Source organism: Sorex fumeus, unplaced genomic scaffold (genome assembly GCF_029834395.1).
Source record: "Sorex fumeus unplaced genomic scaffold, SorFum_2.1 ptg000003l, whole genome shotgun sequence".
NCBI lineage: Eukaryota > Metazoa > Chordata > Mammalia > Eulipotyphla > Soricidae > Sorex > Sorex fumeus.
In genome coordinates, this window is record NW_026606060.1 from 43,923,079 (window position 1) to 43,951,007 (window position 27,929).

At 39.6% G+C, this 27,929-nt stretch overlaps 1 protein-coding gene across 1 annotated transcript in view; it reads left to right on the top strand.

Annotated features, from left to right (window-relative positions):
- The window catches only part of CFAP54 (cilia and flagella associated protein 54), a 363,910-nt gene that overhangs the window by 260,739 nt on the left and 75,242 nt on the right, over nucleotides 1–27,929 (top strand). Inside the window, exons 59-63 of the mRNA XM_056119478.1 lie at nucleotides 1,105–1,260; nucleotides 3,722–3,827; nucleotides 4,837–4,930; nucleotides 10,968–11,066; nucleotides 11,777–11,918. Of these exons, the coding sequence (XP_055975453.1) occupies nucleotides 1,105–1,260; nucleotides 3,722–3,827; nucleotides 4,837–4,930; nucleotides 10,968–11,066; nucleotides 11,777–11,918 (597 nt within the window). The remainder of the gene's footprint in view (nucleotides 1–1,104; nucleotides 1,261–3,721; nucleotides 3,828–4,836; nucleotides 4,931–10,967; nucleotides 11,067–11,776; nucleotides 11,919–27,929) is intronic.

Sequence of the window (27,929 nt, forward strand, 5' to 3'; positions counted from 1 at the left end):
TTCATTTGAATTGATTTGATCAACTTAATGATTGGTCAGCAGAGATTAAACTTGCTCTCCAGTTCCTGTCTCTTCAGAGATGGAATTGAGAGCTCCAATCCTTTAATCACATGGTTGGCTTCATAGCAACCAGCACTGAACCTGAGGTTCTGGTCCCAAAGCCACCTCATTAAAATAATGAAAGACATCTTGTGGCTCTCTTCACTTAGGAAAGTCCTTAGGAATTCGAAGCCAAAATGGGACAAAGATCAAATATGTATTTCTTATTATAAACCGAAATATTGCAAAAGCTTATCTCTTGGGATTTCTCTCTCTTCATTCAGTGCCTAAGGCCTTCAGAAAATATTTGTTGAATAAATGTTTATCTTTGAGACCAAACAATAACTCTTCATTATATTGAGTAATGAGATCCCACAGCAAGTGTAACTTTGACCCTTGTGTGTAATAGCTTTGCCATCTAGTTAGAATGACAAAATATGCACAGCAAACAACTAAGCTAGGGCTGGATGTTAGCAAACTACTATGAATATATGCCTAATTTATGGGAAAAAATAGAAAACTTATTTTGGCCTTATTTGGGGGATAAAACAGAAAGCTTCTTTGGGGGAGAATAGGTTTGAGCCACATCTGGTGGTGCTAAGGGCTTTCTCCTGGCTCTGTGTTCAGGGATCACTCATGGTAGTACAAATGAACCTTATGTAGTACTGGGGATCAAACTCAAGTCAGCTGCATGCAAGACAAGCACCATACCCTCTGTTCTATGTCTCCTCTCTCCAATAGAAAATTTAAAAAAATTTCTAGATGTTTCCCTACTTCCAACCTCATGTTAGGAAACCAAAACTTATTTTGTAGAGCATCATGCAATCTTAGAACTGTTCCTTGCGAGATTATCTTTCATTTAAGCAATGCGGAAACATTGACATTTGAAAAGGACTGTTATAGTTCATTGAAAGATTTGTTTATTGTTTCTTTAGATGTTAAAAACCAAAGACCACCGGGGTTTCTAATAGAGATATACTTATTGTAAAAGATGCCTGGTAGCTTATAAACCTTTAATTGTGAACTCTATATATTTTGTTTTTCTCTTCCAACTGCTCTCTTTAGGACATACCATGGCCAAGCAAGTATGCCAAAGTAGTAAGAAGAAGGAGTCCTCTAGGTGGTTACCTTCTCTTCATATTCTTCAAATAGCACTGAAACTCTGTAAAATATCAATAACAGAAGAGCATGAGGTAGAAGCTGAGATCCTTTTTCAGAAAGGTAAGATGTATTTGGGGTCAGAACTGTGATAAAAATTTTAGTTTCCTTCCTTACCCCATTAATAATAGGCTTCTTAAAATTTTTTATAAGTCTTATGAAATTTTATAAAATTTTGACTGTAAAAAATACAGATTTTACAATGGGCATATGAATGAAAAACTCATTTGTGCTTGGGTCAAGCATTCGAAAAGAGAATCCTGTACATTTTTAGTTTTTATAGTTTCTATGGCAGTATTTCCTTGCCCTCTTGGAGAGCCCGGCAAGCTACTGAGAGTATCCCACCTGCACATAGAGCCTGGCAAGCTACCCTTGGCATATTTGATATGCCAAAAACAGTAACATAACGGGTCTCATTCCACTGACCCTGAAAGAACCCCCAATATGCTATTGGGCTACACCATGACACTACAGGGACGAATGGAGATGTTACTGGCACCCTCTCGAGCATATGGATGAACAATGGGACAAGAAGTGACAAGAGACATAGTTTATAGCTGGAAAGAAAAAAAAAGTGCAATAACTTTTCCTTTCTCTTTGTATAATTGCAATGACCTTCATTACAAGTGTTTGGATGAAAGTAAAATAAAATCAGCATCAGCCATTCAAGTTTAAATAATGCTCAGGAGATATTTTCCAGCATCATTTTTATAATCTCAGCACTTGGGGGGACATTAGGTGGGGGTGGTCTCCTAAGCCAACTCCAGGAGGCTTTTGGAAGTGAACTGGATTGGCACTTCAATGCGAGGACCCAAGAATATGGTTCTGTTTGGCCCTTGGCACTGGCAGTCACCAAAGCCACTCCAGTGTGCCTGGGGGTCTCCAGAGCTCCACTCTGTGATACTTAGTGCTCCATGTGGTTACAGATATTGAACAGGACTCAGCCAAATGCCAAACTTTTATCTTAAGTCCTGTCCTATTTTTCTGGTTCCTGAATTTCAGTTTCATTAAGACACATGCATTTTAAATTTAATATTGATAGCACTCATATCTTCTTAACATATGCAGTGTATAATTTCATAGTAGCACTGTAGCACTGTCCTCCCATTGTTCATCGATTTGCTTGAGCAGGCACCAGTAACATCTCCATTGTGAGACTTGTTGTTACTGTTTTTGGCATATCGAATATGTCATGGGGATCTTGCCAGGCTCTGTCATGCGGGTGGGATACTCTCTGTAGCTTACTGGGTTCTCTGAGAGGGGCAGAGGAATCAAACCTGGGTTGGCTGCATGCAAGGCAAATGCCCTACATTCTCTGTTGTTAAAATAATTTTATTGTGGCCCCTTTAGCCATAAGAAAAGTGATGATGGTGGTTATTGTTTTCATTGAGCTGCTCCAGATGTCAGGTTGTATAGTCAGCGTTTCACATGGCCTAGTGCTGATACTTATGGAAGCTCTATACAGTAGGCATAAGTAATCTTGGGTGACCAATGAGAAAATGAAGTGGGTCTGGGTGAGTAGCATTCTGTAAGTCAGTAGCTCAGTCATTAATCTACCAAGAGTCACCTGACTGAGCGTCACTCTAGGTGGGACTTTGTGCCTGTCCACCTGCTGCATGAAAACTGTGCATTCATTTTCACAATGGTTCTAAGATTTCTCATTTCCACCTTATTTGCTGCAGAGGTGCCACTCCGTTGTCTCCCTCTGAAGGCTGTGGCTCGCCATGAGACCTGGGAGCTGTGTGTGAGCTAGAGCATTCACACTGTGATAACCTTCAGCTACTCACTGACTTTTTATTTTTATTTACTTTTATTTTGGGGCCACACCGAGTGATGCACAGGGGTTACTTCTGACTTTGCACTCAGGAATTACTCCTGGAAGGGCTCGGAGAACCATATGGGATGCTGGGAATTGAGCCTGGGTTGCCCGCATGCACTGCTAATGCCCTACCTGCTCCAGCCCATACTCACTGACTTTTTAAAAAGAGTGCTTTTAGTCTCTGTAATAGTGGACAGAAAAAAAAGATAAAAACAAATATGGAAAAAGGAAGTGAGTGTTGTGGGATAAAGGGGAGCATGAGAGGAGGAAATTGAGAGAAAAGTAAGAGCATAAGAATAGTTGTGTGTTGGGACTGGAGTGATAACACAACGGGTAGGGTGTTTGCCTTGCACACAGCAGACCCAAGTTCGATTCCCAGCATTCCATATGGTACCCCAAGTACTGCCAGGAGTAATTCCTGAGTGCACGAACCAGGTGTAACCCCTGTGCAACGCTGGGTGTGATCCAAAAAGAAAAAAAAAAGAATAGTTGTGTGGGGAAAGTAAAGTCAGTAACAGCTCCTAGTCAGGCAAGCCTCAAGACTCCTGTGGGGGGCAATAAATCTTTCTCCACTGACTTATCTTCTAGTAAGAAACAAGAGACAGAGGATCAGAATATTCAGTTTTCTAAATTTCCCACTGTGAAATACTGTTTTGAAGTTCTCAGAAACAGAGAAGGGGAAACATCTCTTTTTTGTTCTTTCAGGCAAAATAGAACGTCAAATGTTTATGGAAGACAAATCATCACCTTCAAAGTTTGAGAGTTTATTTGAAGCTATACAACTCAGCTTGAAAAATGATCAAAACTCAGGGTAAAAATATTTCCATTATCATAACCATATGTAATATCTGGGTTTTAGTCCTGTCCAGCAGTGCATTGAATAGCCAAGGCAAGGGGAATTAGAAAACCTACTTTCAGTGTTAGTTCACCCAGGTTTACCGGGTGCTTGAGGATGGAGGTATTCACAGTGGTATACCGGACACCAAATCGTTTCTAGCCTAGACTGAGATTGATCTTCAGTCAGTCTCAGAGTAACAGGAGACCTCTCCTGGATGAGAAATTATATCTAGAAGGAATTCGCAGGGATATTGACTCTAGTCACCAATACCAGGACAAGAAAACTTGGTATTCTATAACACTCACCTCAGGATTGAATGTATTTTTTGGCTTTTTTTTTTTCTTTTTGAGTCACACCCAGCAATGCACAGGGGTTACTCCTGGCTCATGCACTCAGGAATTACATCTGGCGGTGCTTGGGGGACCATTTGGGATACTGGGAATCGAACCTGGGTTGGCCACATACAAGGCAAACACCCTTCCCTCTGTGCTGTCGCTCCAGTCCCTCAGGATTGAATGTAAGCTAGCATGATTATGACTGCAGTCCCCCAGCTGATATCTTTAATAGTGCTGTTATCAAATAGGACCTTTGATTAGTGTAGGAGGGGAGTGGGGAGAGGTTTAGTATTCAAGACCCCTTTCTCTGGTCCTGATTTATGCTTAATTCTTTACAAACTTGTGAGCTAAGTATTTCAGAAGGTCTTGATGCTGTACTTCCTAGCAGCCATGGCACTGAGTGTTTCCAGGATAAGACTAGCTAGAATACTCAGCTTTCAAGAGTCCTCCTTTTTAGTAGGGAGAAAGATGCCAGTGTCTATGCTAAAAGGACTGTGAAAAGTGGGTGGAATTTGGGACCAATCCTGGATTTCCTCACTTTTATCTCATGTTAGTTCAGAGATTGTTAACAAGTGATTGTAAGTGGTGAAGCTTTTTTTGTCTGTGTAGTGAAATGGTCTAATAAATAAAAGGCTATATCATTTTAGGTTGATACGAGACTCCTACCTAGAGATGGCCATATTGTTTTTGCACTTACTGAAGCCAAAGAACAAGCTTTCAGTGTCACCATCAGCATTTGTGGTAACAAACTTTTATGTGTTAGAAATTTTAAGTTTATTGCTTCTTGAGCTTGCTACTTTGGGGCAATGCTGTACTATTAAATAATGAAACCTATTTTCTGTGTGACTTGGATAAATTGTTTCCTAATAGTTATATTTTTATTACTCTTTAGATAATTTGTTTAGTCACTGGAAATTAATTTCACATCAGTGTTTTTTCTTTTACCTAAAAAATGTTATTCACAAACCTTAAGTGGTATAAATATCAGTCATTAGAGTTGATCTGAAAACTGCAAGAAATAAAATATTGGTAAAGCAGATGAATCATTCTCTTGAGTGTGTACCTAAGAATGGAATTGCTGGGTAATAATATATGAACTATTAGGTTTATCTCTTGATCGTCTGTCAAATTGGTTTCCCATGTTACTGTCTCAGGCTCTATTCTTATCAACAGAGTACAGGACCAATTTCTAAACATTCCTGCCAAAGGTTGTCATTATCTAACCATCCTAAGTGATGTGTACAAGACCAATTTCTAAACATTCCTGCTAAAGGCTGTCATTTATAGCCATCCTAAATAATATGAAATGTTGTCTTATTGAGATTTTTGTTTTACTGAATGCTAATGATTTTGAGATTTTTTTGTGTGCTTATTAATCCTGTGTTTACTTATTTGAGAATGCTTATATGTTTTTCTTATTTAATTTAAATTGTCTTTTAAAAATCAAATTGTTAGAGTTTTCATATAAATATATAAAGTATCTTAGAGGCATGATGTAGAGGGAGAGAGGGGGTAGGAGAGGGAAAGAGGGAGAAAAAGAAAGGATGAGAGAGAGATTCAGGACATATTTCACTTTGCAAGTTGTTAAAGGTAACTTTGCCTACAAAATTTTAAATTTTAGTAAATTAAATTCATAAATTTTATACATATTTTAATACTTGTACTTATTGCATTGGCTTATTTGATAATTCTGTGATTAGTTCCAGTTCATTTTTCTCATGTTTTCTCTTGAAGCATTATAGTTGTGGCTTTTATGTTTAAATCTATATTCTGTTTTTAGTTTGAATATGTATAAGTATGAGGTATTAATATTTTGCACATAGATGTGAATTGTTAGACTATTACTTGTTAAAAACTTTTTTATCTTCTCATTAACTTGGACACGTTGTCAAAAATTGTTTACTCCTGGATTTCCAAGTCTATTCCTTTGATTGATAAGTATATCTTTATAAAGGTATGTGCCATTGGTTACTAAAGCTTTTAGTAAGTTTTGAAATTAAAAAATATTTACCTACGAGTAGGGGAGAAAAAAAGAAAAGAAAATACTTGTGTGACAACTATGCTATTTCTTTTTAAAATTGTTCTCACTTCTCTTAGTTCTTTGCATTTTCATGTACCATATTAGCATCTCATGTTCATTTCTGAAAAAGAAAGCAAGAGCATTTTGTTTTTTTTTTTGAAAAATAAATGTCTTTATTTATTTTTATTCTAGATTTTTTTTTAGACTTATAAATTTTTGTGCTTGGGTTTCAGTTATACAATGATCAAGTACCCATCCCTCCACCAGTGCCCATCCTCCCCCACCACAGGTCCTAGCATCCCTCTCCCCCCATCCCCCCCCCCCCCCGTCCCACCCGGCCGCTGTGGCAGGGCATTCCTCCCTGTTCTCTCTCTCTTCTTTTGGGTACTGTGTTTTGCCAGAGAGGCATTGAGTGGCAGTCATGTTTGGTCTATAGACCACTTTTAGCATGTCTCTCCCACCCTGGGAGGGTCTTCACAACACCCTTTATTTGGTGCTCTCTTCTCTATCTGAGCTTCCTACTCACCTAGCACATGTGGCTGGCCTTCAAGTCATGGAGCAAAATTCCTGGTACTAATCTGAGCCCTTCCTGGGTGTTAGTCTCCCGTTTTGTTGGAAAGCAAGAGCATTTTGGCATAAAAATTACAATGAATATATATTGGAGAAATTACTACTTTAACAATATTTGGTATTTTAATTAATGACAATTAACTGTCTTTTAATTTATTTAGATATTAATTTCTGCCAACAATTATTTTCTATTTCATTGTATAAATCTTATACATTTTAAAGCTAACATCCATTGTGAATGGAATTATTTTCCTAATTTGTTTATTTATTCATTGGTGGTACATAGACACATAATAAATAATGAGTATTGAGTTAGTATCCCATGGCCTTGATTCTTGCCATATGTGTTTACTGATTCTAGGTGGGTGTGTAACTCATCACTTTTCTACATATAAGATACTGAATTCTAGAAATAGATAACATCTTAATTGTTTATTATAAGTCTAGGTGCAATGGTTCTTCTTTTTTCTTTTGCTTCTCTTTATAGGGAAGAATAAGTTGCTGAGAGACTATCCTATCTAAATAAATACCTGCCAAATTCTTTGCAACACTTAATTTTTCTATTCTAAGTCCTAACCCGTCCTCAGTAAAACTTTACCCTCATTGAGAATGGGCTCTTTAGAAAAATTGTGCTACTAATTGTTTTTATAGTCAGTTAATGGGCTGGAGTGATAGCACAGCGGTAGGGCATTTGCCTTGCAAGAGGCCAACATGGCCAACCCGAGTTCAATTCCTCCACCCTTCTCGGAGACCCCAGCAAGCTACCAAGAGTATCTCGCCTGCATGGCAAAGCCTGGAAAGCTCACCGTGACGTATTTGATATGCCAAACACAGTAACAATTGTTACAATGGAAATGTTACTGGGCTCGCTCGAACAAATTGATGAACAATGGGAGGATAGTGACAGTGACAGTCAGTTAATGCTCTTCTGTATTCCTCATTGAGTAAATAGTATAGCTCTTTAGGTAATCATAAAATTATTAATAGATAATTATTGAATCATCAAATTAATTAACTTAATTAAACAACTAACAAGTTATTAAGCCCTTTTTCCAGATTTTAAGTAGGTTAATTGCCCAAGCTCATGTAGCCAGTAGCCTGGTGCAATATTTCCAGAATCCAAGTAGCTTCAGTATAGCTCAGGACAAGGATCTTACTACTTTGAGACAGTGATTTATTACTTGGGTTCTCCCTGAACAGATAAAACCAGGTACCATTTTCAGCTATTTTTTTCAATAAATCATTAGCTTTTTATTAATTTTTTTTTTAGTTTTCGGGGACTCTTGCGGTCACATTTGTTGATGCTCAGGGTTTACTCCTGGCTCTGCACTCAGGAATTACTTCTGGTAGTGCTCGGAGAACCAGATGGGATGCTGGAAATTAAACCTGGGTCGGCCATGTGCAAGGCAAATGCCCTCCCTGCTATACTATAACTCTGGCCCCTTTCTGCTAATTTTAACACCTGAACTAGGAGAAGCTACATTTACATGCCATAGTTCCTTTTCTGGTATCAGCATTACTCACTGCCTGTTCTTTTCCTGGGGAATCTTGTAGCCAAAGTAAAAGAAATTATGTTTGTTATTGTTTATCATTCAATTTTGTTGAAGATTAAATAATTGGCCAAAATATCAGATTCAAAACATTTTGGCCAAGCTATGTAAGGGAAGTTAGTTATATCCAGACCAATTGAATCTTAAAAATTGACTGTAGCACTGTAGCACTGTCCTCCCATTGTTTACCGATTTGCTCGAGCGGGCACCAATAATGTCTCCTTTGTGAGACTTGTTTTTACTGTTTTTGGCATATGGAATACGCACAGGGAGCTTGCCAGGCTCTGCAAGCTCATGTGTGGGTGGGATACTCTTGGTAGCTTGCCGGACTCTCTGAGAGGGATGGAACCTGGGTTGACCGCATGCAAGGCAAACTCCCTATCTGCTGTGCTGTCGCTCATCCCAAATACTAAAAATACCATTAGTGCTAATTCTATTACTTATTGTAAGCTCACTATAGAAAATGACAACAAATAGGTAAAAATAATCATCAAAAACTGGAATTATCACTGTAAATAATTTTAAGGCTTATGTATACCAGAAGTTTCTGTGTGTACTAATTTCTTTAAATAAGGTTGCACTTCATAAATCATGATCTAATAATTTACACTTTTTAAAAAATTTTTATTAGTGAAACACCATGAGGTACAGTTGTAGACTTACAATTTTTTGTGCTAAGGTTTCAGTTATATAATGATTGAGTACCCATTCCTCCACCAGTGCCCATTATCCACCACCATTGACCACAGTATCCCTCCCACCCCCCTCCCCATTCCACCCTGCCTCTGTGGCAGGGCATTCCCTTTTGTTCTCTCTCTCCTTTTGGGTGCTGTGGTTTGCAAAAGAGGCATTGAGTGGCAATTATGTTTGGTCTATAGTCTACTTTCAGCATGCATCTCCCATCCTGGGAGGATCCTCCCAACACCCTTTATTTGGTGCTCCCTTCTCTATCTGAGCTGCCTTTTCCCCTAGCATGTGTGTCTGGCCTCCAAGCCATGGAGTAAACCTTCTGGTACTTATCTTGGATATTCTTGGGTATTAGTCTCCTAATTTGTAACTTTACGTTCCCCCAGATGAATGCAATCTTTGTGTGTCTGTCCCTCTTTCTGACTCATTTCACTTAGCATGATACTTTCCATGTAGTGCCACTTGTATGTAAATTTCATGACTTCATCTTTTCTAACAGCTACATAATACTCCATTGTGTAGATGTATCAAAGTTTCTTTAACCAGTCATCTGTTCTAGGGCACTCAGGTTTTTTCCAGATTTTTGCTATTCTAAACAGTGCTGCAATGAACAAACAAGTGCAGATGTAACTTTGGCTATACTTTTTTTGCCTCTCTGGGATATATTCCCAGGAGTGATATAGCTGGGTCAAACGGGAACTCAATTTCTAATTTTTTGAGAATCATCCATACTGTTTTCCAAAAGGGTTGAACCAGTTGGCATTCCCACCAGCAGTGAAGGAGGGTTCCTTTCTCGCCACATCTGCGCCAACACTGGTTTCTTTTGTTCTTTTGCATGTGGACCAGTCTTGTGGTGTAATTTACACTTTTTTTTGTGGTAGAGTGTCTCTTGAGCAGAATTTTGGGTGTCAAGAGACTTGTTTTGGGGACACTTAACCTGTTCTATAGGACAGATGGTTCCGTCCTCAGTGATATGGTGCTGCTCCAGCCCAGCAGTCCTGGGGCCTCCTGGGCTTGCAAGGGGCCAAGTGTTGATGGGACTAGAAGTTGGGGCCTTGTGCAGGCCAGGAATGTGCTTCATCCATTGATGGAGCCCTCACCCTGTAAACTACTGAATATTCAACATATAACATACTGAGGATATGCCATGTATATATTTGTGTACTCACACACCCCATTTTTCTTTTTTTATTTAAATTGAATCACCGGGATACAGTTACAAAGCTTTCATGTTTGAGTTTTAATCATACAATGATCAAATACCCATCCCTCCACCAGTGCGAATTCTCCATCACCAATGTCCCCAGTATATCCCCCATTTCCAACCCTTCCCCGGCCTCCATGGCAGACCGTTTTCCCCTATACTCTCTCTCTACTTTGGGGCATTATGATTTGCAATATAGATACTGAGAGACTATCACATTTGGTCCTTTATCAACTCTCAGCACAATCTCCCATCCTGAATCATTCCTCCAACCATGATTGTCTTAGTGATTGCTTCTCTCTTTCAGCTACCTTCTCACCCAGCTCATGAGACAGGCTTCCAATTAAGGTTCAGTATTCCTGGCCCTTGTCTCTACTGTCCTTGACACAGCCTGTTTTTCTTTATCTATTTATTCATTATCCACTTAAATTGTCTCCTCCATATCTTGAATATTATAAGTAATGCTGTAATGAGCAGTTAATACATTCCTTTAGAAATATAGTTTAGGTAGTTATAATAATGTTAAGGTTTATGGCATCAATGTACAAAATTATTGCATGGCACAACCTAAAATGCCTGTGGCTCCACACTAGTCCATTCTTCCCTCCACCCCTCCCACCACTGCTAATACATTCTTAATGATCGCAGAACATTCCACTGAAATGTCTTCAGAAGAATGAAAAAAATGATTGTGAAAATTTATGATACCTTTATTTCTATCATAAAATGTTTGCTGTATTTTTTTAGGCTCCTGTCAGAAGACATAGTTCTTTGAAAGATCAGTTGGGAAATAGGCTAGAAATGTACAGCTCATTGGCCTGGATTGCAATAAGAGCTGCTTCCCAGGTGGGTGTGATATTTTTATTTAATATTTATTTTTACTGTTGTTCCAGGTGCCAGCCTACCAACCATTAAGGCTGACACATGCATTTATCTATACAAGTTAAAGGAAATGTTTCCATACTTTGGTTTCATGTTAATGATGTTTCTTGAAGAAGTTGAGAGATTTTTTAAAAATTTTTATTAGTTAGGCTGGACAATGTTTCAACTTTAATGAAAATATTGACAGATACATATTTTTACATATTTGATATTTTGGCAAATATCTGTTGCTGCTAGATGAGATAGCATATTTAAAGTGGATTACACATTAAATTGCCAACAGTAATGGCTTGTTTTAACTAGGATATATATTGTATAATATATATTTATGTTATTATACCCGTGCCGTATTCGATATGCCAAACACAGTAACAACAAAGTCTCCAATGGAGACGTTACTGGGCCCGCTCGAGCAAATCGATGATCAACGGGAGGGCCTTTACCTTTATGTTATTATATATAGATATTTTATATATTATATATTTTAACTAGGATATATATATATATAGATATACTGTGTTTTTATTACACATTATTTTTGGTTATCTTATTTTTTCCCTGTAATATGTATTGAACATTATTTTATGAATTTATATTTCACATTATTTACATAGTGAATAACCAACAAATCAGTAAACTTATGCTGTGAATTTTAATTCATGCATTCATATTAGGTCAGTAAAGCTGTGCTGGCAGTTAACCAACATTTCGGAAAGAATAATTCTAGAATTGATAAAGTTAGTCAAGACACAATACCAACCATCCCAGAGTTTGCCTCGATGGATCTTTTCTCTTCCTACACAGATTATTTGCATGGTATGTTTGAATGTCAAGATAATATGCATAAAGTTGTTTTATGTATATATAATACATAATGCGATTTCAAAGGCCTACTTGTAGTACTTGTAGTCATTTGGCTTATAGAGGATACTGATATGAGGAGCCTCTGAGTGAGAATAGAGAGGTACAGGCCCAGCTTTGAGAACAAAGGGCCCTCAGTTATGGTGCCTGTATGCTACTTACTCAATCAGCTGCTGCATTTCAGATGCAGTAATTCAGGAAAAAACACAAACAAATTCTTTGTATGTTTATTTTACAGCTCATTTATGTCATGTGACATTTGGGAAATAATTTATTGAGAGGCTCACTCTGATTCCTGAAACTTTTTACTTTTAAACTCTTGGATGATTCCCATAGTTTTTTTTTTTTCAAATGGCATATGCTGTGAGTGAGAGAGAATGAGAGTATGCTTAAGCTCTTTATCTCAATAAACTATTATAGCAGATTCCTTCATGCAACTTTATGCATTCGATTTTCTCTTCTGTCTATGGAAAAATCTCATAATACTTTCACATGCAGGCATTAAATATTAGTATTTGTTGAATTAATGACTGAAAAGTTTCCAGAATTTAAACTTGGTCTTACTACTATTTATGACTCCTTTGTTAGTAACAATCTTATAAACCCCTAAACTTGATTAGTAACACAGGTATTTAACACTCACTTATGAGTTCATTAATATTTTGTTTGATTATTTTTTATTTTGGTAATGGTTGGGGGTGGGGTGTGTGCACACCTTACTGTATTCAGAGATTACTTCTGATTATATGCTCAGGAATCACTCTTGGTGGTGCTGGGGGAACTGTTATATTATCCCAGGGATAGAATTTGGGTCAGTCATGTACAAGGCAAGTGTCTTACTTTCTGGAGATCCTAAAAAATACTTGAAAAATATTCTTGCTGAGTAGTACTTGCTAAGTACTGGGTTAGGTTCTAAGAAGCACAGTGTTAGAGTCTTAGTTCCATACTGATATTTCAGTAGTAACTTGATAAATGTTGCTAAGTGAGAATTGAAGCAAAGGTGATGAAGAGTGTTCAGTTTAATCTGATGGGTATGAGCGTTCTTGTGAAAGCCTCTACGGGGTAGGCAGTGACTTATCTGCTAACATTCCAGTCAACATAAGCTGGTTAAGCTAAAGAGTAAGAACTTGAAACTGTCCCCTTTCTTTCCCAAGATGGATGTTGAAAGGTCAAACCTTTCAACTGAATTTTATGCCAAAGAAGTGTTTTATTTGGGGAGAAGTAGGATCCCAAAAATGATCTGGGAGCCCTGAGTCTCCTAGTGCTACTTGGTGTAACTGTGTGACACGTAGGGGGACTGGGGACCACCAGGATCACACCTAGCAGCGCTCAGTGGGGCCTGCAGTATGGGGAATGAACTCTGGCCCTCCATGTCAAATGTATGCACTCCTTCTCTTTGAACTATCTCCCCAGTGCCAAGATGTTTTCTTATTTTTATTCTTTCTTTCTTTCTTTCTTTCTTTCTTTCTTTCTTTCTTTCTTTCTTTCTTTCTTTCTTTCTTTCTTTCCCTCTCTCTCGCTTTCTCGCTTTCTCTTTCTTTCTCTCTTTCTTTCTCTCTTTCTTTCTCTCTTTCTCTTTCTCTCTCTCCCTTCCTTCCTTCCTTCCTTCCTTCCTTCCTTCCTTCCTTTCTTTCTTTCTTTCTTTCTTTCTTTCTTTCTTTCTTTCTTTCTTTCTTTCTTTCTTTCTTGTTATCTCATAGCACAGCGGTAAGGTGTTTGCCTTGCACCCGGCCAACCCAGGTTCGATTCCTCTGCCCCTCTCAGAGAGCCCGGCAAGTTACTAAGAGTATCTTGCCCGCACTGCAAAGCCTGACAATTTACCCAGGACATATTGGTGTAACTGTATGACACCTGGGGGGATTGGGGGCCACCAGGATCACACCTAGTTTTAGATATGCCAAACACAGTAACAAGTCTCACAATAGAGACATTACTGGGCCCACTTGAGCAAATCGACGAACAATGGGAGGACAGTGCTACAGTGTTACAGTGCTATCTGACTTCTAGAGTTAAGATCAAGTGCTAGTCTTTGTTAAGCATCCTCTTGAATGGGCATCTAGAGACTGTAAAAGGGCATCCTGGCTGCCCAAAAACTAGTAGGAATTGGTCACTACCCCTCTTTTATATGGATTACTTGGCACCTTCATTCTCCACGATCCATAATCCCTGGGTAAAGTCTTTTTTTTTTCCTGCTTTTTTGGGTCACACCTGGCGATGCACAGGGGTTACTCCTGGCTTTGCACTCAGGAATTACTCCTGGCGGTGCTTGGGGGACCATATGGGATGCTGGGAATCAAACCCGGGTCAGCCATGTGCAAGGCAAGCGCCCTACCCGCTGTGCTATTGCTCCAGTCCCTCCCTGGGTAAAGTCTTAATAGCACACATTTTAAAATAATATTCATAAAAAAATTTGCCCATTTTTACCTAATCCTCTCCTATATAATTTCTCTCAACTTGGTCATCAACTGTAGGAATGAGACTGATTTATGGATAAACACAAAATTTGGAAATTTTATTATGAGGTTATTTTCCATTATTCAACTTCCTCCATGGCTGATACTTCTTATGAAAGCATGTCTTATGTTAATAAGACACTTATGAAAGTCATGCTTTTGTCAATTCTGTACATTTTTTGGTGCTTGCTATTCTTTAGGGCAGGGGTAACAAATAAGCTTCAGCTAAGATGGTGTGCTACTAAGTTATTGAAAAATCATGCTGTATACTAAACATGCCTGAAACTCAGATAGGGTGTGGAATTTTTTTTCTGCCAAGGGATATTTGAATGTTTATAACATCATTCACAAAGCATATAACAGAGGGGGGCCCAGAGGGCAGGAGGGGACATGGGCAGTCAGTCAGAAGCCTGTGAGTCTGTCCAGTCATGTACCAGGACTAGAACGGAGGATTTTGCAGGCCTTATATGGCCCATGGGCTGGTAGTTATCTACTCCTAGACCACACATATTTGTTCGTATGCTCATCTTATGTGTTCTGCTTCAGGTTGCAGGTTGAGTTCAATTGCACTCTGTGTGAATGTATTATGAGGGCCTGGCAACAGGGGCACTGGATAACCGGAAATGTTCTTTTCATAAATACCCAAGTGAAAGAGCCTCAACATAGTATAAAAAACCACCTAGGTATCTTTCCATATCCTATCCTATGGGTCATGGTTGTATAACCAAGGTTTGAAGTAAGGATATGTTCTCTTTCCATACAGAAGGGAGAGGGGCATGAATGTTTGCTGAATAATTATCCATACTGTCCTATAGTACAAGTTCGATTGAGACCAAATGATTACCTGAGCAGAATTCCGAACTCTTGCACTGAAGTACAGAAAAAAAGTGCTGCTGTGATGAATTAATGATGTGGCCATGAGCACACAATAGGGAAGGTCATCCATAAACAAATGCTTTTAGCTGATCCAGTTGAGCAAGGGGACTTGTCTCCAGTTCTCAACTCTGCTTAAATCTAAGATATAAGCTTTCTTTTTTATTTCAGTGCTTTTTCATAGCATGTCCCATTTTTTCTTTCTCATTTTATATGACTAGCATTTTTTTTAACTATTTTGCCGAAGCAGTAATTTTTAATGACCAAATTGTAAAGTCCAATATGTACTGCATTTTTGCCTCACCCTGAAGAATAATAATTATGCCCTCCAGTCTTTGCCTATAAGGCTGATAATTAATTCATGTTGATGATTTCTCTCATTTTGGTATTTGGGTTAGAAGGAGATACTGAAAAATACCCCACCTGAGTGTCACAAATACACAGATGCTAGTGGCGCACATATTATAATGAGCTTCTAAAGGGCAGCAAACAATTGATAAGCCTTTTTGGAGTTCCCTTCATAAATATCACAGCATAAATTAGTACCTAGAGCAAGCTTTTTTAGAAGTTTTAACTTTCCGCCATATTAGCTAGTTTATCTAGTGATCTGCCCTGAAATAGATCTGAAGCTGATCCATCCAAGAGGCCAGAAAAAATATTTATTGTTGCTGTGTGCAGAGCACTATACCAGACCTTTCTGTCCAGAGGAAAGAAGCAGCATGACTCATCCAAGAAGTGTCTCTTGCCTTCCATAAGTTTGCAGATATTGACAATCAGAATAGGAGTACAGCTTGAAATTACATGAAGGTATCTTTCAATCTTTGTGTAAAGAATGGCCACTCCAAAGAATGGCCACCTTTGAAGTGGGCCATTTTAATGAAGACAGAATAATGTATCTTAAGCTAAAAATATACTTTCTGGACATAGGCAGAGTGGGTATAGGAGTTATTGGAATGCACTGCTCTGTCCTCCTGTTGTTCATAGATTTGCTTGAGCAGGCCCAGTAACATCTCCATTTTGAGACTTGTTGTTACTATGTTTGGCATATTGAATACATCACGGGTAACTGGCCAGGCTTTGCCGTGCGGATGAGATACTCTCGGTGGATTGCCAGGCTGTCCTAGAGGGGTGGAGGAATCGAACCTGGGTCGTCTATGTTGGCCACTTGCAAGGCAAACGCCAAATAGAAATTTTGCTCTCAAATTTATTGAGAGCAGTTACAAAGCTTTCAGGTTTAAATCTCAGTCATACAATGATGAAAAACCTGTCCCTTCACCAGTGCACATTTCCCACCAACAAAAACCCCATTTTACCCCACATCCCACCCCCTACCCTACCTGTGTGGCAGATGGTTTCCATATTGTTCTCTAACTTTGATTACATTCAATATTTTGACACCAGATCAACTATTGTTATTTGGGATTTTACCTCAACACTCACATCTGCCAAATAGGCAACATTTGACAATTTGTTTTCTATTTCTGATAATGAATAGTATACAATGTCATGTGGCCACTACTGCGACATTAGAATTCTGAAATCTTAATAATTAAATCTGGAGGGATTTCTGCCGAAAGCCACTAGGTTTGGAGATTCATTTCTGAGTCTCTAGGATCATAGTTTAAGCTGCTTGTTGAGTATCCAGAGGGCTTGTTTGTGGGTGGCAACTTGGGGTCTCGTTGGGGTGGGGGAGGAAAGGGCCAACCCTGCTCCCATCCAATGAGGCCCCGCATGTCTCCTCACTGTGGGCCCCCAGCTGGCTGTCCATTGGCCTCTGGAAGATGGCAAACCAAACCCTAAGCTGCCAGGGGGACCAGGCGAAGGCACGAAACATATTCCCACCTGGGGTGACCTGGGGCTGGTCACCTATCTCAGAGTCCAGATATATTTCTGGCAAAAGCCAGTGGGTTCAGAGTAACTTGGAATACTTTTTTCCTGGAAGGATCATGACAGGTACATGGAGTTCAGGGAGAAGTAGCACATTTTCTAAAGAACAAATGGCTCTTAGAGAAGCATGGCAAGAGAAAAGACTAACCATAGTGTGGAAGCTGGAAGCATGTATCATCTTTCCAGAACTCGAGAGCAATTGTGTGACAGGAATGTAGCTGTTCCCATTTAGTGAAATTTCTTCTCCTTGATTATAAGTAGAGACCCTGCCATATTAATTCTGGCAATATGGCACCATATTTAGATTCATTCATCTGGCCCAGACATTAGCCAGATGCCTACTTTGGGTCCAATTGCCTTTAAATATTTTCCATCCTTTTTAAAATTTTTTAAAAAATTTTATTCATTGAATCACTGTGAGAACAGCCACAAAGCCTTTCAGTTTAAGTCTAGGTCGGTTATACAATGATCAAACACCTGTCCCTTCACCAGTGCACATTTTTCACCACTGAGAACCCCAGTATACCCCCCCATCCACTCCCTGCCAGTGTGGCAGATTTCCACTTTACTCTCTCTCTCTACAAAGATCACATTCAATATTTTGACAAAAGATACAACATCATTATTTAGAATTTTCCCCAACATTCAGACCTGCCAAAAAGACATTATTAAATAATTTGTTTTCTATTGCTGATTATGAAGAGCATGTGATGTTGTGTGGCCACAATAGCAGCCACGTGAATTTGGATTTGTGATATTTTAGTAATAAGCCTAGAGGGATTACTGCCAAAAGGCCCTGGCTTCTGAGATTGGTTTGTGTGCCTCTGGCATCATGATTGTTCAGAAGTCGGAGGAGGTGTTTCAGGGTGGCAACCCGGGGCATTTTCATGGTGGGGAGCAGGGCAGATTCCACTCCCCATCCCAAGAGGCCCCACGCACCTCGTTGATGCAGTCTCATACCTGGATGTTCATTAGGCTCTAAAAGATGCAGGCCACCATGCCGCCGCTGCAAGGGGAGACAGGCGGAGGGACAGACACCCTTCTCCTCCCAGAGTGGCATAGCACCGTAGTTAAATGCACAGTCCAGATGCATTTTGGTTGGGCATTATATTTTCCTCAGATTTTCCCACCAACATGCAAGCCTATCTTTCAGGGACAAACACTAGATCATTTACTTTCCATTGATCACTTTGCATATTAGGAAATGTTGCGTGGCCATGTAAGCATAAGCGGCCGCATGGTTCGGAAAATAGTCTTGGTACCCTCATACAAAGCCATGCTTGAAGAAGCTCATGGTTGCCGGGATTCCATCTGGAGAAGGCGGGGAGATGGCACCTACCCTATCTGGGACCTCCCAGTGATATTGGCTCTGTCTGGGGTCCGGAGAATTCTCCAGGAGTTGTGGAGCCCGCTAGCCGGTTCTCTTTGCTGCTGTGTGTTGTAAGATGGCACTGGGGACGGGTTGTGGATGTGACTTCTGGGATCAGAGGTTGCTGAGAACCGAGGCAGAACTACCCGGCCCTGCAGTTCAGAAAATAGTCCTGGTACCTTCATATGGAGCCATGCTTGTAGAAGCTCATGGTCGCCGGGATTCCTCCTGGAGAAGGCGTTTTCCACTCTTTTTTGTCCTGATTTTGTGGCCTTAATAAAAATAAATTCAGATTGGATAAAAATAAATTTCATAAAGAATTTTGGCTTGAGAGCATAATTTTATATTAGTGGTTTTGAGTGTAGCCTCTCACAACTAAATACTCTAGATATACAGAAAAGTGTAAATATCTGCCATGCTGAAAACTAATTCTGCTGAACCTACTGTCAGAATATTATGGAATCCCTGGAGCAGAACCAGGAATCACAGGAGACCCTTAATATATGCATTGCCTCTTGAAACATGAAAAACTTTTCGGTCTGGATTCAAAGACACAGAGTCAAAAACTTTGGAAAACTACTATGCATTCCTCTATCGCAAATCCCACATTGTTCAAGGCTTACAGTACTGCAGAAAGCTATAATACAGGACGTGCCAGATAATCTTAGGCTAAGTGAACCCTGAGGCGAGTGCTAGCACTTTCTTTAAGTAAATTGTGTTTGTGTATTTGGATTCTTGGGGTAGATATCTAGAAGTGGAATCACTGTATCAGATGGTAGTTAATATTTTGAGGATCCTTCAGACTGTTTTCTATAGTGGCTATACAGTTTATATTCCTTCAAATGCTGTATAAAATTATCCTTTTTTTTTCACCCTCTTGCCAAGAAAATAACCCTGTTCTCAGTGCACAGTTGGTGAGTTTTGAGGAAGGTATGCATCTATGGAACCATTCCACTAGTTGCTTTTGTAAGTTCTGTTCCATGCTGGCTGTGAGCTGTTTAGGGGCAGCTCAAAACCTAGGCCCTGAGCCTAGGGCCAAGAACAGAATCAGGTATTCCGTTATCATGCCTTGAAAATTGAATGAGGTCTCACAAAACTGGAAAACATTTTCATGAGTGCAAATGTAGGCAGAATGAGTTTACCTTCATGGTTTGTTACTCAATATTTCACCCCAAATTCCACTTTGAATGGCAAGGAGGAATTTGCACTCACTGGTGCAGGTACATTAGTATGAATCAGCATAAATAACTGCCTCTTAGAACAAGTAAAACACATATAGCTCTGGTTAGGACTAGTGGGTAATTGTAGGATAACACTGTTTTGTCCTTCCTGCACTGCCTAAGGTAGTTTAGGTATATTGTGTTGCTCCCATCACAGTGCTCCCATTCCTCTGTGTTTATTTGTAACTTCTTTCTTTGTGCTCTGTTGACTTGTAAATATTGTTTTTCTCTTCTCCCTATGTCCTTTGCATAGTTTATTCAGAGCAATGTCCTTTTTGTATGGACACAAGAAGACAGTATATGCTATGCTTTTGTTATGTGACTCTCAGTGATATTTTCCTCCTGGGCATCTGTTCTCTCACCTAAGCCTCAGCTGCCTTTACTTCCTAGCACCCCCAAAAGCAGGGTCACGACCAGGGACTGGATGGAACCAGAGCAAGCGGTAAGCTATGTGCTATCCTGGCATTGAGATGGGCGTGGTCAAAGTACCATAATGCTTAACTATAAGTTAATAGCTTGGGCATGTACAAATGCTGTCATGATCCAAAAAGTAATAACTAGATTTGGACCCTGCTAGAGTTAGGAATGATTAATCTGGCCTGAGCACTGTACTCTGAGTCTATGGCAAGATGTTCCCAGGAGAGCTGCCCTACAAGTCTCAATGTTATCTCTTACTGTGTCCATACAAAAATAACTAGTATTGAGATGTTGATAGAGTTATTGGGCTGAGGAAAGGAGAAAAACACCTTAGGAGGTATTTTGTCTGAGGCAGTCAGGAAGGGCTTTGGAATACCTTTTAGGTGGTTGTTCCCTTTGAACTTGGTGGGCCCTCAGGAAGGGCTTTCTTTTGTTGATTTTTCTAACAGACTGGGTGCATTGTCAGCCCAGAGTGCTGCAGAGTTGGAGAGACAAGAGAGCAGGGAGAGAGTGAGAAAGGGCAGGGCATCAAGATGGACCACGGAGCGAATAGCAAGGGGGACAGAGAGAGAAGAATGTAGAAGAATACAGGAGCAAGCACGTGGAGAGAGAGAGCCCAGGCTTCGAGATGGAGCACGGAGAGATGAGCGGGAGTGACTGAAGGAGACAGGAGTAAGGGGAGTGTGAGACTAGGGAGGCTCAGAGAGACTGGGGCAGGTGCGTGGGGAGAATGGAATAAATGGCATCCGATCAATCAACCGGCTTGGCCCTTGTTTCCTCCACAGTCTGCCCCATGTCCTGGGTCGCCCCGGCTGGGCGAGCGACCCGGGCCCACTCTGAATGCAGGCGACTAGCGGAAGAGCTGTCGGAGCTTCCCCCGGCCGCTCCCTAAAGAATTTAAACAGGTAATGGTTATTACCAAGGGACACCCCTCCATAGAGGGAAGGAGAGAGGCTTTCCTCCCAAACTTTAGAAATGTAAGTTCAGATGTTATACTTGGTCTGATTCTAGCATTGCATTTGTATCATCAGGAGTAGCACTGTAGCACTGTCCTCCCTCCCATTGTTCATTGATTTGCTAGAGTGGGCCCAGTAACATGTCCGTTGTGAGACTTGTTGTTACTGTGTTTGGCATATTGAATACGTCACGGGTAGTTTGCCAGACTTTGCCGGCGAGTATGCAGGCGAGATACTCTCGGTAGCTTTCCTGGCTCTCCAAGATGGGCAGAGGAATCGAACCTGGGTCGGCCGGGTCAGCCATGTGTAATGCAAACACTCTATCGTTGTGCTATAGCTCCAGCCCATCATTAGGAGTACCAGAGATCAAAGGAAGAAAACTTGAACTGGTCTGAATATTTCTCTGGACATTAAGGATCAGATGACATTGATTAATATGCAGACATAGAGGCTATTTTTTGTCTTTTAATTGTGCTCATTTTTTCACATAATTTATTTTTAAGAATCAAAACTTAAAACAATCAGAATGGGAATGGAGAGAAAGTCCTCTTGTTTTCTCTGCCAGGACTCAGTTCATGCGCCGTCCTCCACTTAGAGATAACCAGTATTTCTGGTGCATTACTGTCTGATTGCTGCTGCAAATAACTACAAATTTAGTGGCTTAAAATAAAACAACACATATCTTGTTTTCCAATTCTGGAGTCTAAAGTGGGTATCCCTGGGTTACAAACTAAGCACCAGGAGGGCTACATTTCTTTGAGGGTTGTAGGCAGGATTTGCCTCATTGACTTTTCCAGGGTCTAGAGGTCACTTGATTTCCTTGGCTCTGAACCCCTCCATTCTTCAAGCCAGCAGTGTAGATGCTTTTAGTTTCTCTGACTCTGACATTTTCATGCTTATGCTCTTTCCCCCGCCTTCATATATGAACCCTTTTGATCATATTCCACCCACATGAATAACACTGGTTACTCTTCCATCTCAAAAATTACTTGAGACTGGAAAATATCGCAGCAGGCTAGGCACTTGACTTACATGTTGCCAACCCAGATTTGATCCCCAGCACCCCATATGGGCCCTTGAACCCTGCCAGGATTGATCCCTGAACTCAAAGCTAGCAGTAAGCCTTGAATGTTACAGGGTATGGCCCCTGCCATAACTTCCCCCCCAAAAAAAATCACTTCTCAGGCAGCCTTAATTTCACCTGCAACCTTAATTCTCCTTTGTTCTGTAACCTATCAGTCACTGATTTTGAGTGTAAATATATTTAGGGAATGAGGATTCTTCCTACCACGACTGGTTTCTTGTGTCCATCAAGCTATTACATGTTTATACCAATTGTCAAAGTTTCATTATTGAGGAACAAAATTTTTACATCAATTACTTTTTTGAAGCAGAAGATTTATTGAAGGACTTTCAAAAGTTTTGTACATATTTAAAAAAACTAATACTAGGCTGGGCTTGCAGAAATCACTCATAAACCTGCAGGCCACCAAGGGAACAGGTTTTTGTTTTTTCTTACAAAGTATGTTTGTCTGTTTGTAGTGCTAACTCAAAGATATAGACCAAGTAGTGTATAAACATAAATGATTACTCATAGATTTTGAGTTAAGTGATCCAAGAGCAGGACACAGATCTGGTATCCTCTATAATTCTTTCTTGTATGTAGATGGTTCATTCTCATTGAAAATTTTCTTGCAGAAAGGGACCACTGAACTTTCTGGAGATCATTTTATAATGGCTCTGATCTCAATCATTAGGGTGGCACTCTTATTCACTGTCACTGTCACTGTCACTGTCCTCCCGTTCATCGATTTGCTTGAGTGGTCCTAGTAATGTCTCCATCGTGAGACTTGTTACTATATTAGGCATATCGAATAAGTCACGGGTAGCTTGCCAGGCTTTGCCGTGTAGGCAAGATACTCTCGGTAGCTTGCTGGACTCTTCGAGAGAGGCGGAGGAATCGAACTCGGGTCAGCCATGTTGGCTGCTTGCAAGGCAAACGCCCTACCTGCTGTGCTATTGCTCCAGCCCCCTTATTCACTAATCACTTTATTCCCTAATTACCTCCAGAAGGCCTCCTCATAGCAGCTCCTTGGGCATTAGGATTTTAGCATATGAAGTTCAAGAGCAGCACCCAAAAGTTAGGACAAAATTCCTGTAAAGACAGAAATCTTCCTGCAAAATAGGAAGCAGCTGATTCAGCTGTAGTCTCAATAACTGTGTGAATCCATCTCTGGCAGAATCCACACAGGAAAGAGATCACTTGGTTCTGATTTTCCTCACCTCTCAGCACTGTTACAGCTTCAACTGTTGGACTAAACGCACTGAATTTGGAATATCTAAATTTCATCCAGCTTAAGGAACTCTTAGAAACATAATTTGTATTTTGTAATTTTAATACCCTTATAAGTATCTTCATTATTCATTATCTATTATGTAATATTATTATTATTACTTAATAACATGAGTTGATAATAAAATATTAGTACATACAAGTATACTCTGTATGTTCCTTGACTTTTATTTCTGCTTGATATATGTGTATCTTTTAGCATTTTTTCCAGATTAATAGTTAATTTTTTATTGCATAATATCCAATAGAAACCTGCCATCATTAATTTAATTAACCTCCCTTTGTTTCCAGTTGTTTTGGTATTATATGACAATCTATGTTTTATATTTTTACTGTTTCTTTGGCCACATCCTGCTGTACTCAGGGCTTATTTCTGGCTGGCTCTCTACTCAGGAATCACTTTTGGTGGGACTTGGGTGACCTTATGGGTGCTAGGGATTTAGGTCAGCAGTGTGAGGTCATGCACCTTACCCAATGCACTATCTCTCCAACCGTCATACAAGTCTACTTTAGGTAGCCATATGAATAAAGAGTATATATAATATGTATATATGCATATATATGGACCTAATTTGGATGTCTATGGACCCAATAGATATCTAGTCTAAATAAATTAGTATATATATATGTCTGTATAATTTTTACACTTAATTATATTTGCATATATATGAACATCATGTATATATGTGCATAGGATAGTATAAATATTGGGCCATTTCTTGTAAGGGAAATTTCTGGAACAAAAGATGAATTCAAGGGGCTGGAGTGATAGTACAGTGGGTAGGGCATTTGCCTCGCACATGGCTGACCCAGATTCGATCCCTGAAATCCCATATTTGAGCATTGCCAGATGTAATTCCTGAGTTCAGAGCCAGGAGTAACCCCTGAGCATCATCACGTATGACCCCAAAAGCAAAAAAAAAGGATATATTTACAGTCTTGACAAATTTTGCAAGGTACCTTCCATAAATGTTACACTGGTTTGTACTTTTGCCAGCAATTACTAAAAACTCTTTTTCTCTGAATTCTTACTAATGCAGTCATATTATAATAATTTGTTTTGACCTTTTTTAATATGATAGTTAATTCAGGATAAATCTACATAAACATATATAGGTTTTCTTCTTCATGTCCCCACCTACCCCAAACACACATACATTGTTTGTAGCCTTTTCGTCTAAATTACTCTCACATTTTTATAAATTTGTTTATAAAAACTGTGAACCTGTAATATATTTACATTTATAAACATAATTTTTATTACATAATAACCTATAGAAACACACAGGCAGACTACCCCATGATATCGCTAGTAATTCCACATTACTAATGTCTCCAGTAATTTTTTAAAAAGTAGTTCAATGCCTCCAGCATCTTGTGTCATCACCAATTAGCCACATTGCGGGAGATCTTTGAAGAGTTGGTGCTGATCCTGCAAATAAATATAGACAGACTTGCATGTCTAACAGTCTCCGAGTTTATAAAGCAATTATACAATTCTGCAGATTAGTTTTTACCAAGTCTTCATGTTTGCTGCTACATCCGTCATCCAACAAGTTTATTTATTGTAAAGTGCCACAGTTTTATTTCAGTAAGTCCTTAACCAATGGAGATTATTGCACAGAGTATATTTAAATCTTACATCTCATAATATGAATTCAGCACTGTTAAGAGCACAACATTTTATTAACTAGAGGGCCTTTGTGTATATTTCTGTATCCCACAATGTGATGACTTACTCTATGTGATTCTTTACTGGCTTTTTCTTTGTAATTTTATTTGAAAAGCTATAAAAATTGTGTTGGCTTTTATGGGAATTCTTACATAAATATTTTAAGTTTTAGATTTCTTTTCCTTTAAACAATAAACAGTTGATCTCAATCTGCTTCAACTTAACTGTCACTATGAGACTATTTTTAAAATGTACAATATACCATCAAGAAGTATATTTGATGATTTATTTCTGAGATTTATGTCTTACTGTTATCCTCTATCTATTTTATACCCTCTTCTGATGACAATTCCGTGTATGTTGTAGTTTGGAATGAAGATGGTTAAAATGAACAAATTTCCATAAAAACAGATACACTGACAAATAGGATAGAATGAAATCCAAGAGATACTGGGGACATTGATGGTGGAAAATATACACTGGTAGAGGGATGGGTGTTCAGTCATTGTATGACTGAAACTCGTACATAAAAGCTTTGTAAGTGTAGCTCATGGTGATTCAATTAAAAAAAAAAACCTCCTTCAAATACTGTTAGGTATTGGAAAACCACATGAAGAAGAACAAAATTCCATCACTTCCTTATCTCACGTAGCACTGTAGCACTGTCCTCCCATTGTTCATCAATTTTTACTCGAGGGGGCCCAGTAACATCTCCATTGTGAGACTTGTTATAGTGTTTGTTAGGCTTTGCCCTGCGGGCGAGATACTCTTGGTAACTTGCCAGGCTCTCTGAGGGTAGCGGAGGAATTGAACCCAAGTCAGTCAGGTCTGCCACATGCAAGGCAAATGCCCTACCCTTTGTGCTATTGCTTCAGCTCTTATCTCACGTACACCAGTTAATTCAAAAGAGATAGAGTATGTAGGGGTCTGATCTGAATCAATAAAATACACTGAAGAACACACAGGCAGACAACCCCATGATGTCTCTAGTAATTCCACACCATCATCAACAGAAACAATAGCAAAGTTAAACAAATGAGTTTATCCCAAACTAAAAAGCCTTTGCAATATGAAAGAAACTATTGCTAAAACTAAAGGGCATTCTGGGGTTGAAGAGATAGTGCAGTGGGTAAGGTACTTACCTTGCATGTGACTGTCCTGGGTTAGATCTCTAGCACCTCATATGGTGGTCTCCTGAGCCCAGTCAGGAGTGAACCCTGAGCTGTGACCCAAAACCCAAAAATAAAACTAAAAGAAAGAGATATTCACACATCATGCACCAGACAATAGGCTAATACCCAAGATTAATAAAACACAGGAAACATTCAACAACTAAAACATAAACAGCCCTATCCTAAAGTTGGGAGAAGACCTGAATGGACACTTGCCAAAGAAGACATATGGATTGCCAACAGTTGTATGTGGAAAATACCCAACATCACTATTCATCAAGCAAAAGCAAATCAAATGACAATGAAATATCACATCATCCCAGTGCGAATAGCTTGTACCAAAAGGCTAGAATATGTGTGTGGAATAGAATGCTACTCAGCTATTAGTAATCTTGCCCTTTGTTACAAGGAAGAGGATCATGCTAAGAGAATATGTCAAGAGGAGAAAGGCAAATACTGATGATCTTACTCATATATGGTATATGCAAGGGAATATTATCCAGTGAAATAAACCTTAGACTCTGAACCTGAAGTTATCTTTAGTGGGGAATAGATTGAATAACACCAAACATCAGCCAAGCGGCACAAATGCTGGCCGACTTTGACCGTGAGTGTGGAAAGGTAGGACTACAGCTGAATCTTACGAAGACAATGTTTATGAGAAACAGCCTTGTTCCTGACGCCCCATTCGCTCTCAGTGGAACGACCATCTCCGAATGCAACAGCTATGTGTACCTAGGTCGAGAGGTCAACATGACAAATGACCTGGCACCCGAGCTGCGCAGGAGGAAGAGAGCGGCTTGGAACGCCTTCAAGAACGTCGAAGAAATAGCTAAGAGGACGAAGAACCTCCGGCTCCGGGCACATCTCTTTGATTCCACTGTTCTTCCTGCATTAACATATGCCTCAGAGACCTGGGCCCTACGCAAACAAGATGAGAACGCTATTCAGGTCTCCCAAAGAAGAATAGAAAGAGCTATGCTTGGAATATCACGTTTCACTCAAATGAGAGAAAGAATCCGGAGTTCTGACATCCGTCGACGATCAAGGATCAGAGACGCTGTCTCATTTGCCAAGGTGTTGAAAATCAGATGGGCTGGTCACGTAATGAGATTTAAAGACGACAGCTGGACTAGAGCTGTTACTGATTGGATTCCACGGGATGTCAAAAGACCGCGTGGCCGCCCACCTACCAGATGGTCAGACTTCTTCGTCAAGATCATGAACGATCGGTTTGAGGCCCTTCATGTTCCCGGAGCGAACAGATGCCATTGGGCTACACTAGCACGCAACAGGGACAAATGGAGACGTTACTGGCGCCCGCTGGAGCAAATCGACGACTAACGGGAAGTTAAGTGATTAAGTGATTAAGATTGAAAAGGTCCCATGGACTGTGGTGAAGGGATTTTGGAACTTATATCATGGGTGTTATGTGGTATCATTGTATCCTTAAAACATAATTACTTGAACTCTTTAAACCAATGTTACCTTAATAAAAATAAATTTTAAAAATCTCTAAAAACAAAAAACCTCCATCAATGAAATAGTCACTAATGTTTCTCAACAGAATGAAAATATTTTTTATAATAATACA